The sequence below is a fragment of the Mercenaria mercenaria genome, chromosome 1, assembly GCF_021730395.1.
Source record: "Mercenaria mercenaria strain notata chromosome 1, MADL_Memer_1, whole genome shotgun sequence".
NCBI lineage: Eukaryota > Metazoa > Mollusca > Bivalvia > Venerida > Veneridae > Mercenaria > Mercenaria mercenaria.
This window is the reverse complement of record NC_069361.1, coordinates 41,770,174-41,785,698: the sequence shown is the minus strand read 5'-3', so window position 1 is coordinate 41,785,698 and position 15,525 is coordinate 41,770,174. Positions and strand designations below refer to the sequence as shown.

Sequence of the window (15,525 nt, the reverse complement as noted above, 5' to 3'; positions counted from 1 at the left end):
CTTTAATAGGAAAGGAGCTCATCACTGAATATTCACAAAGTCGTTTAGAAAATTTTACTCTGTTGAACACGTTCTTTTCAAAATAGCATGCGCCCTTTGATTCAAGACAAGCTTTAACGTCGAGTGATAACACAAAAGCATTTTCTCCGACCAGATTATCCAATACAAACCTAAGAAGAAGTAAGAATTATTAAACTAAGGGTACGTTTAATACCATTTCTTTAAGCAACACCAGAAATGGTCGAGTGTCCTATACCTATAATAAAAGAAGTATTTAACGTTTGCTAAAGTTTAATTATCTGAAAGCGTATTACACGTTAAAATGTATGGTTTTATTGTTCTAATCATCAATAGTACTACACGAACAAATATATCATAATTGTATCAAAGTGCTTGATAAGCAATAACACAGGCTCGTAACTGTATGATTTTGAACACATTAATAACCAAAATGAAAAACGTTATAAGTGTGAACTCACATTAATCTTATGATACCCTTAAAATATATTTCGTGTTCTTTGTTCCATTCAAAGTCATTAAGTGACATCTGTGTCTTGAACTCTTCTATCGCAACGGATAACAGCTGTCGACATGGGTCTACGCTAAAACTTATCATGAAGTTTCTTCCAAGAGGCTCGACAGACAAACAACATTGCACATCATTACATGTGGATAGATAGCAGCTCAGCTGTCTCGGAAGAGTAGCAATATGTCGGCTTAAGGCGCATACTGAAATAATTGCAATCATTTATTTTACCTGTTTGATTGAAATGAAGACATTTACAGATATTCACTATGTAATGATGATTATCAAATGCGCATGCTCTTCCGTAATGCTAATATTGAGACGCCTAATTAAAACGGCATCCCTTACATGAAATTAAGTCTATAGAATGGTGTACATAATGAAAAATTTCCACTAGCACTTAATTACTACCACTCGCTCTATAGATCTTGTATGAGAACAAAATAGGCTAAATGAGCTGTGTTTGTTTACCGTGAACAACAGTACTTACCTGACGTTGCATTGTTATCAGAAATATTTGACAGCTTGCATTCGGAAAGCAGGAGGTATCTTGGTAAGCCAATATCTGACATTAAAGCAGAGTGATCAAGGTCCGATATTACATCTCCGTGCGCATAACCGTGTTTCGATAACCATCCGACCATTGAGAAATCTAGAAACAAGACAAATAATCGAAACATAGTAAACATTTTCTTCTGAGAAAATGCCGATTCATTAAAGGTAGTACATAACATTAAAACTTTAATAAAATTTCATTACCTTAAATGGTTCTCATGTCTACAAAAATGAATAAACAACTACAGGGAACAAAATGCCTACTTGTCATAAATGTTCATAAAGGCTTACTACTACCTGTAAAGCCCTATACCCAAACGTCAGTCTTAAAATTAATCATATGCCACGAAGTCCTGGAATCCTTCAAGCATAAATGAAAAAAAATCAGTTTTTAATCGTGATACAATAGTCTCAAGCAGAAACTAAGTTAGCCTGTTCCGAACATGTGCATGTTTATATACTTTAAAACAATATATATCAAAACATACACAGCTTTGAATATTATAGCTAATAATTTTCGAAGCGTTATTCATTACATTGACGCATTTCAAATTGCCTGTGTTTACAACAGTTAAAATCTAGATATGCACATGTGGTGCTTTAATTCTAAAGAAACGCCGAGGAAGCAAATATCAATTGAACACTTTCAATCCAAAACATGTATATAATATACAACGTCAAATATAAATGCTTAATATGACCATTACATTTAGATGTTATCATTTTTAAGGATTAAAAATTCATAAATAATCTTATATTTGAGTTTATTTGATTTAAAATAAGCACTTTAACGAATTCTTAACAAAAGTACAAAATAGTTTCTTTAAAAACTAATTTACGGTTCTTTAAATGGCATCGTAATACTCACTATCTATTTTAAATCCTTCCTTTAGACCACATTGCGGTTTCGGTAATAATGCTTGCGATAAAACAGTTTGCATTAACGTGCAACCTATCCCGCTCTCAAGGCAAACACTTATATCAAAGTCAAGAACATACGCGTTCTCTTCTTTCAGATCAAAAAGACGGAAACTGTAAATAAGCAAAATTATTTTATATTTTCTTAGAAATTCCATGTCTATTTTAATATGCTGTATTAAGACGAGATTGGAATATATTTCGAAACGTATCAAGTACGTATTTGCTTTGATTAACAGTCCACTCGAGTAATAACAGTCTGCTATACAAACTGACTTACCTAAATGTACAATCAAGGACAGTCTTTAAGAGGAATAGTAATTTAAAAAAGTACAATATTCAATACGCTAGAAACGTGAACAAAATGAATATTACATATGGTAATGTACATCTAGGAATGCACAAAGAATTACACAGACCTAGTAAAAAGACGAAAACGCTATATACACAGACTTGGTCTCTTCATTTAGTTAACACGCTATGAACTATTAAACGCATTTACCTTTTCTAAAACTAAATGTTTAGTAGTACCCTTACATTATACTTACTCAATACGGAATATTTTCTGTAACCAAAAGTGCTCAGGTGTTCCAAAGTCATAGCTAACCAAATCCATTTCGAATGTGAATTTTTCGATACCAACAGCAAGTGTTTGCTCACATGCATTTACTTGTAAGAAAGTGTGTATAGTCCTCGGCAGTATATCAGTGTCAATACAACATTCTAGAGACATGCATGTAGAACTTAGATGGCACGACACCTGACCTAGCGGACTTAGTGGCTTTGAAAGTCTGGTACATTCTGCAAGTAACCAAACGAACTGATAACTGATCTTAATTTGTTGGGACATTTAACTTTACATGATGCTTACAATATAAAGGCCATAATTCATTATGTTTAATCATTCATTGTTGTGATTTTCACGTTCCTTATTAAGAATAAATAAACACTATTTTATTTAGTATGGCAGGTACCTTTCTATACAAGGCATCATCGACACTCTTGTGTAAATAATAGCAGAGTCATTAGCAGCTGGCTCTTATGACATCCATTATTTGTGTATAATATTATACAAACAATTTACCGTTATTTATACCACCCTTGACACTAAATGGATGAATTCCGACGGCACACTGACTTTGGGAGAGGAAATCCGCGACACCCATGTCATTATACAGTGTGTCAAGAGCGTATGTTGGCAAACTGCTGATATCATTGATGTCTTCTTTGAAGTTACTCATCCAATTAGAAATTGAAAATTCTGAGGAATAGAATATAAAAGATTCAATTTATACATTAATATTGTCATTTAAGATATGATTACTTTATACTAATTGTGATGAGAGTTTCAAGCTTATTGTAACCACTCTCAAGTTCGCTTCCTGGAAAAACCAGTACTAGTGTCATATGAGAAATCATGACCGTGACTCCAGTCAGTCGAGTGGCTGACACATTATCAACTAGACCACCGCTCCCCTTAACATATGATTCACTAAATCATAAATATGCAAACAAGTTATAGGTACTTTATAAAGAAAACTCCCGAATAACTCATATACCTTATTTTTCATGCCTTAGTCACAAAAACGTACGATGCCCGTACGGTTTTAAAAGATCTTGAGAGTTCACCCATTTTAGAATTCTTAATATCTCTGTACAATCGCAGCATCTGGTCACCATACCTATTGGCCCCATGCGACCTTTAGAAAATGCAATCGTTTCAGTACGGACATCGCAGAAAAGTCGTGCGGAGCTCGCCATGCGTCCGGCCGTACCTCGTACGGTGCTGCTTGTGGGGTCGTACGGCACTCTTACCATGCCCGCACGGTGTTCGTGAGACAAGAATAAATCAGTTCGGAGAAGTCTGAAAAGTTTACTTTTTCAATCTTAGAATATCCGTACGGACATAGCAGACAAGTCGTACGGAGCTCACAAGGAGCCCGGCCGTACCTCGCACGGTGCCCGTTAGCTCGGACGGCGCTTGTACGGTGTCCCAGCGACAAAAATAAACCAGTTTGGCTACGTCTGGAAAAATGTCCATTTGAGCTACTCGGATAATTTGACGTCCTGCGAGCCCTGTGCTGACATCGCACGTTATCCGCACGGTGCCTTTGATATCGTACAGACCTGGTACGTTGACCGTGCGAGTCGTCTGCGTTAGTCCTGCGAGCATCAGCAAGCCTCATAGTTTTGCAATGTCCGTAAGAGCTTTTCTGGGGCCCTTGCGGTTCCCGTACGGGTCTCTTGCGAGCTGCTCTCGATTTCAAAAATCTCTACGAGCTAGTAAATAACTGGGGAGCTCGGTGAAACATTTTCAATGTGTTCACATTCAAAAAATCCATACGACGCCAGTACGAGTCAAGGATGTCCGTCCGGACGCCGTACGAATTTGCAAATATTCGACTAAAAACCTACTCGTACGGAGCTCGTAGCGTTCTTGTGACAATGGTATTAAAGAGTACATTTAAAAGGCAGCGAAAGTAATACCGTCTGAAGTTTCCGTTTTCGTTCCCCAATCACATTTAACTTTGTGAAGTTTAGTGTTTTGGAACACTGAAAAGTTCTGGCATGGCAAGTGAGATTCAAGACAGATACTTATGTTCAAATTCAGTTGGTATTTCCGTTCTTCATGTAGGTCGTACACTTGGTATCTGAAGAATATATAAACACCACATATTGTAAACTTACAAAGACGTAATAAAGAACCAATACTTATAACATCAAGTGAGCTTTTGTAACTATCTGTCCGGAACGTCCATGCAATCAATGATAAACGAAAGTTAACATTACAATACATTCATCTAAAACAACATTTATGCTCTTATCTTCCGAATTAGAGTCTAATGCAGGGTAAATATATCAGTGTCAACATAATTTGTTTAGCAAAATGACTTTGCATACTGTAAATAGCAGGAATGCATAATATATTTGAAAGCTACACGCAATACACTGGAAAGAAACTTAAATTACGTTTAGGGAAAAAAACTTTATAGAAAAATTATTTCATATGTATATTTATCGGTTCAAAAACCAACAGTTTGCGTATATATCCCATTTATCTATTTAACATAAAAATAAATGTATGTACTAATTGATAAAATTGAAAAATTATACCTACCTGACTTGAGCTATACCAAATAACCAAAAGTCTTCAAATGCACCATATTTATAATCTATTAGAGCAATTTCGTTCTTCATTCGTTCAATATGTATTGACAACATTTGTTTACAGGGATCTATGTCCAGATCTACTTGCAGATTGTATCCTATCTGCTGCAAAGCTACACAGCAACTGACAGATGTACAGTAATCCGAGAGTGTACACTGTATACCGTCATGTAATGAAGGAAGCTGTACTGTTTTTGAACATTCTAGAACAAGAAGACAAATTCTTTTTAAGACATTTACGAACAGTAATGAGGTTCTTTTTATCAACGTTTAAGTAAATAATAGAAGGTTTAGTCAAACATTTAAGTTTTATACAAATGAATTTTTGATAATGATTACAGAAAGAAATTTCTATGGAAAAATGAAATCAAAAGTGCTTGTTTCACTTTTCCTGTGACAATTATTACCATTGATCCATCCGTTCAGGTACAACTTAGTTGGTGTGTTCTTCAAGATGCATATATTTTCTTTAAGATAAGCACCGAGTCCTAAATCGGCAAGAAGATACTTTTGCTGCTGTGAATTTAGTACATCATTCTTGTTCAACCCATTATCAGTCATCCAGGTAGAGAGAGAAAACTCTGAAAAGCAATTCAGTTTGAAGAAGTTAATGTCAGTGTAGATTTATACTTCAGGGAAAATGTTGAAAGGTAAGTCTTTCAAAAGAGGATGTAACAGCAATATCTACAATTAACTAAACAACGTTTAATGTGTCACGAACAACAAGAAGCAAGATAAAGTAAATGAGAATATCAGTATATCTGAGTTCTTTTTCGGCTTTTACAAATACACAACCTGTCTGAATGCAAAGTCTGCGTCACCATTTTTAATGTCCGTATCCTACAATAAAAAGGATTTATTTCAAAAAGACCCATAAGTGGTCTTTTTGTTATGTTATGTTGTATTGAAACTGACATGGGAGGAATGGTCACTGGTAAAATTGAAGGTACTTCTAACTTAAATAATTCTGACTTTTAACTTCTTTAATTCTTACTTCATGACATCCACGTTTTTATATTTTGACTCTAAACTTAAAATCTTCTTACTTCTAAATTTCAACTTCATTTCTTCATAGTTCCCCTTTCACATTTCTTTCAACTTTCTGAAGTCTACCTTCCATTTACTGTTAAACGGTGACAGTTTAATTATTGAGCCTTATTCATGCTCAATTCTAACCATCTTTGAACAGATGTTCGAACCAAAAATATAGAATTTCTTCGATATGGACATATGGACAAAGTATTATCACGCATTGTCTGAGCTATGTCATTCCTTTTGATTTAGGCAATTCGCACTGTGATATGTAATTTTATTGAAAGTTAAGGTTGTATTTAGGGTCCGCTTAGTCGTAAGTGCACTATGAAGAAATGCAATTACCTATAACGAGTATAGTAAAATGAAGTTAGGAAGTTGGAAGCAAAAAGTAACTAAATGCAAAAATATATGAACGTTCGAAGACATTAAGTCCGAAGTCATGAACTTGTAAGTTAAGGAAACTATGAAGTAAGGATGTTGGAATTTCGAAAAGTAGCTGATACTATAAAAATAGTATTGTGTAACTCTAAATCTTATGTAAATTAATTTGCAACTACGTAAAACTTTTTGATCAACTTATTACTCACTGATAAAGGCAGAAATTATTTAACGCGACTTTGATGCTATGCTACACTTTCATATTGCTTAACATATATTCTGTCCAAGCCATTCCGGTTGAGAAATATGAAAATGTTTTACAATATTTAATCGTTTTATGAAAATTGTATTGCATTTAGCGAAAACAACACAAGCAATAAGGGGATATCTCTCACCAGGAATGTTGTAGCTATCAGTGAATTTGCAGATCTGCTTCGGTAACCTTTGGTTTTCAAGTATTTTGTACTCGTTTGAACAACTTTTGTGAGACTCCCAACATTCTTCATACTTCAGCGAAATAAGGTATTCATTCCGGCTTGCTAGGTCATGAATGGAGAATCTAAAATATGCCAAACCCATTATTTACAAAGTCCTGTTCACTGCTTTAAGGAACTAATTACTCAAGAAACTTAAACAGAACTGAAACAATACTTTACTACATTCAGTTTTAATCGGTAAATATAATTCTTACAACTATGTCATTGGAATATTCTTTTCATAAACGGCATTGTTTGAATCCTCTATTTTTTTCCGAAATAGAGCAAATACGAGTCTATATTTTCTCTATAAACTGCGCGTCTACGAGCATGCTCATTCGAAATAATACCACTGTTCCATTTTTGAAACGAAAGTGAAACCATGATAACCTACGTGAGTCGTAAAACTCCAGCGAGCCAAATATATTCCTGCCTTCCAAATTCATAATCAATCAGACTGAGTGAATAATTCAGCCGTTCGACACCTACATTCATCGTCAGAGCACACGGGTCAACATCTAGGTTTACTTTGACATTTCTGCCTATAAGTGGAATGGGAATGCAGCAAGACGCCGAGGTACATTTTGCGAGCAATGTACAAGAAATATTCTGCAGATTGGCATCTGGTATGGTAACATTCAGTAGGCATTCCCCTAAAATACGTATATACGCATCAATTTTGATACATGTAAAAAAGTGATTAAGATATATCAAAGGTCATTGTATTAATATGAAATGTATATGTTTTTGAAAGAGTATATGACATTTACTTTAACAAGAGCAACCCTAGCGGGCGCCAACGTTCGTCTTTAAGTCTTTGGCGTTATATAATAAGCAAGAATAGAGGCAAGGCTGATTACCTTCTTACTCACTAAATTGAACGTAGGAAAACTGCAGTTATGAATTTTGGCCTCCTTTTTCAACCAATAATGAAACACAAGTGTTTGAAGTTTCAATTTTTAGTTCTTACAGTATTTAAGAAAAGTGGATAGACATTAACAGAAATGCTTACCCGAGAATTCAAATTTAATAAGTACAAAAAATACACAGTTTCGAAGTTTTCTGTTTAATGTTTAAAAGCTATAGCTCTTATAGTTGTTGAGAAAAAGGTTAACCTAAATAAAAATCATTGATAAAGCCAAAGCCGACGCCGACGATCAATTAACGACGATACCTCTTAGATGTCTTTCAATAATTAGACGAGCTTGAAATATAAAAATAAAATCTAACTGACCTCTATCCCAGCCGAAGTGATTGAATGGTTGCATGCCAACTGCACAATAATTGCTTTCCATGTACTCTGTGATGCCGAGATCGCTCATTAAAATTGCAGCAACATTCTGTGAAAGCGGAGAGACTGACAAATTTGTACTGTATCTGTTTAACCATCTCCGTAAAGAAAAATCTGAAATATTAAAAGTATGGCACGTAGAAGAATAAGCATTCACTTTCAGCACTTATCTCTGATGTAATATGTATTGAAATAAACAAATCCATGTAACAAACATTACGTCTGACGTCTTACTTTGCTTTACCGAAAGTCAACAACGAAAAAAAAAACAACTCTCAAGCATTCAATACCGTATGATGTTCGTACACTTACACTAAGTGTTGATATAAGTTTTTAAGAAGTACATTTATTGTAGTTCTGTCATAGAGTTCTTTTAAATCTTATGAAAGAGCTCGATCAAACTGAGCCTACTATTATTACATGTATACCTCGTTGCATGTATTACTTCCAAGGAATCTACTTATAAATTGTACTTAGTCATTAGTCAAATATAAAGTCAGGGAAACAATATTTAATAGTAAGTTTACCTTTTATGTTGTATTCTTGTTTGAGTTTCATAAAGCAGTGTGGCTTTGGTATCTGTGTATCATTTAAGATTTGTAGATCAACCGGGCACGTGCTTTTATCAAAACAAATTTTTATCCTTAGGTTAACCTTGTATAGACCGTCTATCGCCAAATCTTCTATACGGTATCTGTAAAGACATACTTGAAGTATTTTAAACGCCCATTTAAAAGTAGATGATATGCCAATAATAAAATCAATTGCACCCACACCAACTTCCGCACCCATATGATTATATATAATGCTGTTTGTCAATACATTTGTATCAGCTGAGTGAGGGCATATTCAAGTATACAGATTCAAAACAGGCTAATTGCATACATGGCAGATTCAGATATTGTTCAGTTTGATTTCTATCATAAATCTTTCTTCATAGCTTGAATGACATATATAGCCGAAATCATATTTTCAGCTGTTACTAGCTGGCTACATGTACCAGTTTTGTTCGTTGGAATTCTATGATCATCATCTTTTACGTTACGAACAAAAAAAAAAACATCGTCAATATCAAGAGGCATCCATATAGCTAAAGGTAGTTTTCTTGTATAAAAATCACTATTGTTTTAAAATGGATATTATGCGAAACATAGACTTGAAAATAGGGACGCCATAAATTGGGGTAACCCAGATTATAAGATCGTACCTACTTTCTTATTTTCTTTATAATTTTATTACGTTTCTCAGCTTGATTTAAAAACAATCTGATTAGAATAATCTTCAATTAACGCTAAGCTTTCGATCTGATGACATGCTATTGATAGGCTCGTTCTGACGACCCCTCCGCTAGTCAATCAGAGCCTTCCTTTCAACATTTTGAAAGTGAAAGTAGAAGTTAAAACATATATTTAGCCTGGGTTTTTCATATTTATAATAGTAATTCTTATGACGACCACAACATGACTGCGCCCTGTATCATATGTCACGGTACGGACTTGGCCACGGAAGAGTAGAATATGTGACATGCAGCCTCTTAATCAGAGAGTAGAGCTCTCGCCTTGTAAACGAGTGGTCCCGGGTTCGAGCCAAGGACTAACTGCACATTTTTCTCACCCTGTGACATTCGACGCTATTTTGATGATTGAGCCAAATGCTTGTCGAAACGTGTCGTCTGATTGGTTCAAATAAAAATAAATTTGCGCAAAATAGAAACAGCAATATCGGTAACCCAAATATACAGAAACGAGAATGTCAATAGGTCATCGTCAGATCTTCGTTTAGACGATCAAGTTCTTTAGTCAGATTTGATTATACAGATTAATATGTTGATTATTTGTGCTTAATATCCTATATATGCCTTTTAAGTTGTGCCCAATTGATAACAAATACATTTTTCATTCAATTATAACAAGTGCATTTGTTTTACTGATAACAGAGAATTTAGACAACAAGCATTATTTGGATATGTAGCTTACCTTACTGAAACTACTCCCAGTAAAGAAAACATCTGGGCTGTTGTGAGATCGACATTGAATAGGTTGTTCTCAAACGTAAATTTGTCAATGCTGATAGCATATTTGTAGTTACAGGGGTCAAATATAAATTGAAATTTGAAGCGTTGATTGACATCGGGAGTATCTAAACAACATTCCAAATTCATGCATTCTGCCGACAGTCTACATGCTGCTATAGGTAGTAACTGTGAAGATATATCGGTTGCGGAACATTCTGAAAATGAGATTTCACATGTCAAATACTGGAAAAGTTATCTCAGAAATATGTATTTAAATGAACAAATCGCTTTCGTAACTGGTTTAAACGTAACATAAAATAAGCCATACATTAATTCTACTAGTAATAACAAATCATAAATCAAACTGCATATTATACGATTGTTTTGAGTATTTGTATCGATTATATTTTGACTGGTTTTGAAAAAAACGATACTTTCTACATGTACCTGAATATTCATATATTTTTTCGTTCATATTACACGATGGTTGTAAAAGCAATCTGTCTATTCCGAGTTTTTCCATTAAATAGTGCCTTCCGTGCACTGAATATGACCCAAAGTCCAATCCTCTGAATTGCATCCAGTTGGTGAGATTGAAATCTAAAATTTAAATTAGCATTAGAAGTACAATATATAACTAATATCTATGTATTCAGTTATATACATGAGTCTTCTTGCTATGTTTAACATAGCAATTGGCAAAAAGAGGTTTTCATATCAGTTAACACAGTGTGCATATCATCTTTTTTTAGGAATTGTCTAACCTGAAAATATTCTTAAATAAAAACGAAAGAAGAAATAATTTTTATTACCTTATTAGATTAACATGACCGTCATAACGTTACATGAAAGACAATAGCAGATGATAATTGTAAAAGACTAAAATTAGGCTTTTCAAATAAAATGACGGTTTCATTTTCAATGTCTCATTTTCATCTTTTTCATTGGTATCGAGGAATGAATACACTTATCATCAAATTGATTTAATTGACAGCTGAGTAAAAATACTATTGTTGTCATTCTAAATTAGTGTTACCGTGGATATGAATCATGCGACGTTATATCTAAAGTAAAACTTGTGCTAAAGACCACTTCTGAAAACACACTATTCGACTCTAAAAGGCGCAGAATCTGTTTCATACTTTAACATTAACAGTGCGATTAAAGAACACTTGCCAATAAAGACCCCTTTCAGTCTTTCCCATGGACGGTCTTAAATGACAGGTTTTAGTGTATGTTTAAATTTAACAAGTTTTGACATGGACCTCTTAAAGAACACACTTTCGATGACAAACTGCAATTAAAATGGTCTACGAGAAAAGCAATCGAAAGCTGTATCAAAATCACTTCAGGAGTGTTGTTAGACGCATTTTAAGCTTTGATGAATAGAAATGAAAAATAACAATTAATGAGATTAAATGTTTTGAAACAAGAAAGTATATTTACTTAGTAATATTGACAAAATTGACAAAACGTGCAAGATATATGATATTTCAACATTTACCAAATAAATTAAGATGTAATATTCATAAATTTAAAACCCCGATACACATCCTTATTATTCAAATAAACAAGAGGGCCAAGATGGCCCTAGGTCGCTCACCTGAGAAACAAACCATAACAGTGTAAACATGTTTGACCTAGTGATTTAATGGAAACAAATATTCTGACCAATTTTCATTAAGATTGGACCAAAAATGTGGTCTCAAGTGTAAACAAGTATTTTCTTCAATTTGACCTAGTGACCTAGTTTTTGAGCCAAGATGACCTACATTCGAACTTGACCTAGATTTGATCAAGGCAATCATTCTGACCAAATTTCATTACCCTCAATTGAAAAGTACAGCCTCTATCGCATACAAAACTTTTTTCTTTGATTTGTCCTAGCGACCTAGTTTTTGACCCCAGATGACCCATGACAATCATTCTGAACAAATTTCTTGAAGATCAATTGAAAAATACAGTCTCTATTGCATACACAAGGTTTTTCTTTGATTTGACCTAGTAACCTAGTTTTTAATCTCAGATGACCCATATTTAAACACTTTCTAGATTGTATCCAGACACACATTCTGATTAAATTTCATGAAGATCCATTGTAAAATGCAGCCCCTATTGCATACACAATGTTTTTATTTGATTTGACTTTGTGACCTAGTTTTTGACCCAAGATAACCCCTATTTAAACTTGACCTAGAATTCATCAAGGCAATCATTCTGACAAAAATTCATGAAGATCAATTGAAAAATACAGCTTCTATCGCATATACAAGGTTTTCCTTTGATTTGATCTAGTGACCTAGTGTTTAAACAAACATAACCAATTTTCAAACTTGTCCTAGATTTTATCAAGGCAATCATTCTGACGAAATTTCATGAAGATCAGTTGAAAAATACAGCCTCTATCGCATACACAAGGTTTTTCTTTGATTTGACCTAGTGACCTAGTTTTCAACCCCAGACGACACATTTTCAAACTTGGCCTAGATTTCATCAAGGTAATTATTCTGATCAAAATTCATGAAGATCAATTGAAAAATACAGCCTTAATCGCATACACAATGTTTTTCTTTGATTTCACCCAGTGACCTAGTTTTTGACTCCAGATGACCCATTTTCGAACTTGGCCTAGCTTTTATCAAGATAATCATTCTGACAAAATTTCATGAAGATCAATTGAAAAATACAGCCTGTATCGCATACACAAGCTAAATGTTGACAGACAGACAGACAGACAGACAGACGCCGGACGCCGGAAATCGAGCGATCAGGTGAGCTAAAAAGAGAATTACACTGAAAACCCCCAAGTCTAAAACATATAATCTTAAACTTTTTTCAATATCTCGGTTTCCATCTTGAGAAGGAATGTAATGTACTTTAAACCTGGATATAAATTATAATATTAGGAATAGAAAAAATCAAATGTACTTTTGAGGAGCTAAAATATTGCTTTACACAAAATATTAAAGAATGCTACACTCCAGTATTTTAACTGCTATGGTGAAGAGATACACCGCATCCGCGGTTCCGTTCCAATATAATCAAACACTAAACATGTTAATGTATATAAATGTTAAATACTGGATATTTTCACCAAAGTATTCAAACATAGATAACCTGAATCAATTGAAGCAAGTTTCCAATCGCATGATTCTTTCTTGACTCTTTGAAAATCTAAAACGGTTTCATCAAACAAGCACGTTGATGTCTCGTCTGAACAAACAGATAGTTGCATATTGATGATAAATGCATTTTCTGCAGGAACGTCATAAATTGAATACCTGTAAGACGACAATGGACAAAACACAACTATAAGGATAAACAATGCAAAGAAATACAGCAGATTTCTAAATAAATGTTAAAGTATATATCAGATTCTACCTATTATAGACTTTTATTATACAGAACTGGTGTTGTATCAAATTTATAGGATATAACCGATATATATTTGTTAAATGCAGTTTTCCGGTAATGAATTTCAAAAAAAAGGAAATTTTGAGTTAACCATAACTTCAAACCGTTGATAGTCCCATTATTGCTCATAGAACTAACGCAACTATTCATCTGACTTGTTTTTTTAACTAAAAATCATTAATGGTTTTTTTCTTTAAATCACAGTTGCGTGACCTAATGGTATCGAAAGGACTACACGTTTAGATTTCGAAATAGAACTGGCCAAAGCAATTGTAGCGTACAAAATATATAAAGGTAAGGATGTATTTCCTTGAAGTACAGAGCACATCTAATGTGACCTGACTAGTATGAAAATATCTTAAACGAAATATATATCCATAAACTTACTTAAAATTTGAAAACGTCATGCTTAAATTTGAAATATGTTAGTTAGTAAAATATGCATTTTCGTCTGATCAGAATGCTAAACAGTTTTGAGACATTATTACAAGATATACACAGTTATTGATACATAACTATATATAATATCTGACTCTCGGATACCTGTGTGCCAGTAACTCTGCCACTTTACAAACTAAACAGTTACATCGAGCCAGATACTTTCAGCTTCACCTTCAGCCACTGTCAGATTCTTGTTTTCTTTATAGAAATATTTGTGCGTAGTTGTGATTACAAATAAATGCTAGGAAACTTTAACAGGAACTTACGTTAGTGTTACGATTCCAAACAGACTGACTCTTTCACTTATCCCCCATTTATAATCAATCAGGGATATTTCTTTTCTAAACTTCTCTATTGCAATGAACATTTTGAATTCACAAGATCGAACGTCTACATTGATTGAAAATGACCGCCCGAGAGACTTCGAAAATAAGCAGCATGTAATGTTTGAACAAGAGTCTTGGAATCCACACTCTAATTCCTTGTTCTTTTCAAACCAACGTGGCAAATTAAGTGAACACTCTAAAATGAGAGATTTATGTGAATTTGATTAATGAGGAAATCAGACAAAATTCATCAAAATATAGAAACTGTAATAATTGTTAAAAAGACAACTATAAACATACGAAAGATGATTTTACATAATAAAATTTCCAGTCTTTATATTCAAATGTTAAAGTGGAGGTGACATATCATGTTTGTTTATTATCTTTCAGACTAGTCACTACATACGAGTACGTATGATGTAAACTTTACACAAGCAATTTTACATGTTTACCCACCCGTCGTCTTTGATAATGCATTAGCATCACTTGCATTGCATCGTGATAATAAATACTGCGACAGTTTCAAATGTTCGAACAGCTGATCCGACAAGAGTCCTTCAATGTTGTCGGCTGGTCCTAGATTGTGATCTGTCTTCCAAGTTGCAAGGGAGAAATCTGCGATGGAAGTGTAATCACAGTCCATAAGTATATTTCAAGTAAAACGCATGTTGAGGTTTGGATTTCGTTCTATATTAAAGTATTTATATGAGAATTACACTGTATAAACCAACATATGTCTGGAAGAACATGATTTTGTAACTCTTGATTTTTATCAAGTTTTCGTATATTAAGTGATAATTGAAAGCAGTTTACATACACATGTCATTATGAGAAGCTATGGAGCTGGAGTATAAATGACCCGCAACAAATCAACGTTTATAAATTGAACATACGATTGTGTTGTTTTGTTTTCATAGTAATGCTATATTATTAAGTTGAACATGGTTAAATCTCATTTTTATGCTCTGTTTATATCCTTCGGG

At 33.8% G+C, this 15,525-nt stretch overlaps 1 protein-coding gene across 1 annotated transcript in view; it reads right to left on the bottom strand.

Annotated features, from left to right (window-relative positions):
• Positions 1 to 15,525, bottom strand: part of LOC123541000 (uncharacterized) — a 101,962-nt gene that overhangs the window by 85,343 nt on the left and 1,094 nt on the right. Inside the window, exons 4-21 of the mRNA XM_053545015.1 lie at positions 14,999 to 15,157; positions 14,483 to 14,738; positions 13,479 to 13,642; positions 10,809 to 10,961; positions 10,324 to 10,576; positions 8,875 to 9,041; positions 8,291 to 8,461; positions 7,451 to 7,709; positions 6,976 to 7,139; positions 5,575 to 5,748; positions 5,118 to 5,370; positions 4,487 to 4,650; positions 3,084 to 3,260; positions 2,548 to 2,800; positions 1,950 to 2,113; positions 1,017 to 1,178; positions 480 to 729; positions 1 to 170 (exon numbers count right to left, since the gene is read on the bottom strand). Of these exons, the coding sequence (XP_053400990.1) occupies positions 1 to 170; positions 480 to 729; positions 1,017 to 1,178; positions 1,950 to 2,113; positions 2,548 to 2,800; positions 3,084 to 3,260; positions 4,487 to 4,650; positions 5,118 to 5,370; positions 5,575 to 5,748; positions 6,976 to 7,139; positions 7,451 to 7,709; positions 8,291 to 8,461; positions 8,875 to 9,041; positions 10,324 to 10,576; positions 10,809 to 10,961; positions 13,479 to 13,642; positions 14,483 to 14,738; positions 14,999 to 15,157 (3,513 nt within the window). The remainder of the gene's footprint in view (positions 171 to 479; positions 730 to 1,016; positions 1,179 to 1,949; positions 2,114 to 2,547; positions 2,801 to 3,083; positions 3,261 to 4,486; positions 4,651 to 5,117; positions 5,371 to 5,574; positions 5,749 to 6,975; positions 7,140 to 7,450; positions 7,710 to 8,290; positions 8,462 to 8,874; positions 9,042 to 10,323; positions 10,577 to 10,808; positions 10,962 to 13,478; positions 13,643 to 14,482; positions 14,739 to 14,998; positions 15,158 to 15,525) is intronic.